At 51.7% G+C, this 1,050-nt stretch overlaps 1 protein-coding gene across 1 annotated transcript in view; it reads right to left on the bottom strand.

Annotated features, from left to right (window-relative positions):
- Window positions 1–930: 930 nt before the first annotated feature.
- The window catches only part of LOC105001290 (testis-specific Y-encoded protein 1-like), a 1,862-nt gene continuing 1,742 nt past the window's right edge, over window positions 931–1,050 (bottom strand). The window contains 1 exon segment of the mRNA XM_010857477.1: window positions 931–1,023. Coding sequence (XP_010855779.1) covers window positions 931–1,023 — 93 coding nt within the window.

Below are 1,050 nucleotides of genomic sequence, written 5' to 3'. Positions count from 1 at the left end.
GTCCTGGTTGTTTTCTTTCACTTGCTCAATAATCATGTCATGTTGCACTTCTAACTCTGTGCTGCTACTCCTGCTAAGTCACTTCAGTCATGTCCGACCCCGTAGATGGTGGCCCACCAGGCTCCCCCGTCCCTGGGATTCTCCAGGCAAGAACACTGGAGTGGGTTGCCATTTCCTTCTCCAATGCATGAAAGTGAAAGTGAAAGGGAGGTCGCTCAATCATGTCTGACTCTTCAGGACACCATGGACTGCAGCCTACCAGGCTCCTCTGTCCATGGGCATTGCCAGGCAAGAGTACTGGAGTGGGGTGCCATTGCCTTCTCCATCTAACTCTGTGACTTATCCTCAAAGTTTACAAAAACTTGGCATTTGCTAGTGACAGGGGCCGACCTGCAGAGCAGTGGGCAGGGTTGGAAGCACTTGCCATGATCAGCTGTATGACATGCAGCTGCGTCCTGCATTCTCCAATCACCATGGACAGCTGCACAGTACAGGTCATGTTGGCCGGATCCATTGCCTGTGCATTCCTTCAGGGGACCAGAAAACAAGGACATCTGGGCTCAGCTGACATGGAGAGATGCTTTCTCGGTGCCCAGGCAATCTCAAACTCAGTGAGCAGCAGGAGGCCAGGGGATGGCAGGACCCACGGACAGATGTTTCTGATACAGACACTTAATTAACCCTGCCTCAAGTCCTATCACGTAGGACTCTCATGCTGTAAACACAGCTGAGAGGCGGACTTACTTCGCTCATGGACACAATGAATCCCCCAAGCTTCCAGTCTCAGCAAGTCACCTGCTACATGCATTACCCAAGTTCTGACCCCGCAGCCAGCTAGCATGAGCCAGAGCATCCCCATTTGTGAAAGAAAGTACAGTGTCCCAGCTACTATTCGGCTGTCCATTCCGGGCCGACCTCCAGAAACCCTCATCACATATATTTCTGTAAGTTATCTCTCATGGACAAACCTTCCTCCCTGAGGTAGTGCTTCAGGAGATCATCCAACACGTCTTCCCTGATGATCTGCAGACAACACGAGCAAGGTCAGCC

This window comes from Bison bison, unplaced genomic scaffold (assembly GCF_000754665.1).
Source record: "Bison bison bison isolate TAMUID 2011002044 unplaced genomic scaffold, Bison_UMD1.0 scf7180017854887, whole genome shotgun sequence".
Classification (NCBI taxonomy): Eukaryota; Metazoa; Chordata; class Mammalia; order Artiodactyla; family Bovidae; genus Bison; species Bison bison.
Note: the sequence above shows the minus strand (reverse complement) of the source record. Positions and strands in the feature narration are given on the sequence as shown.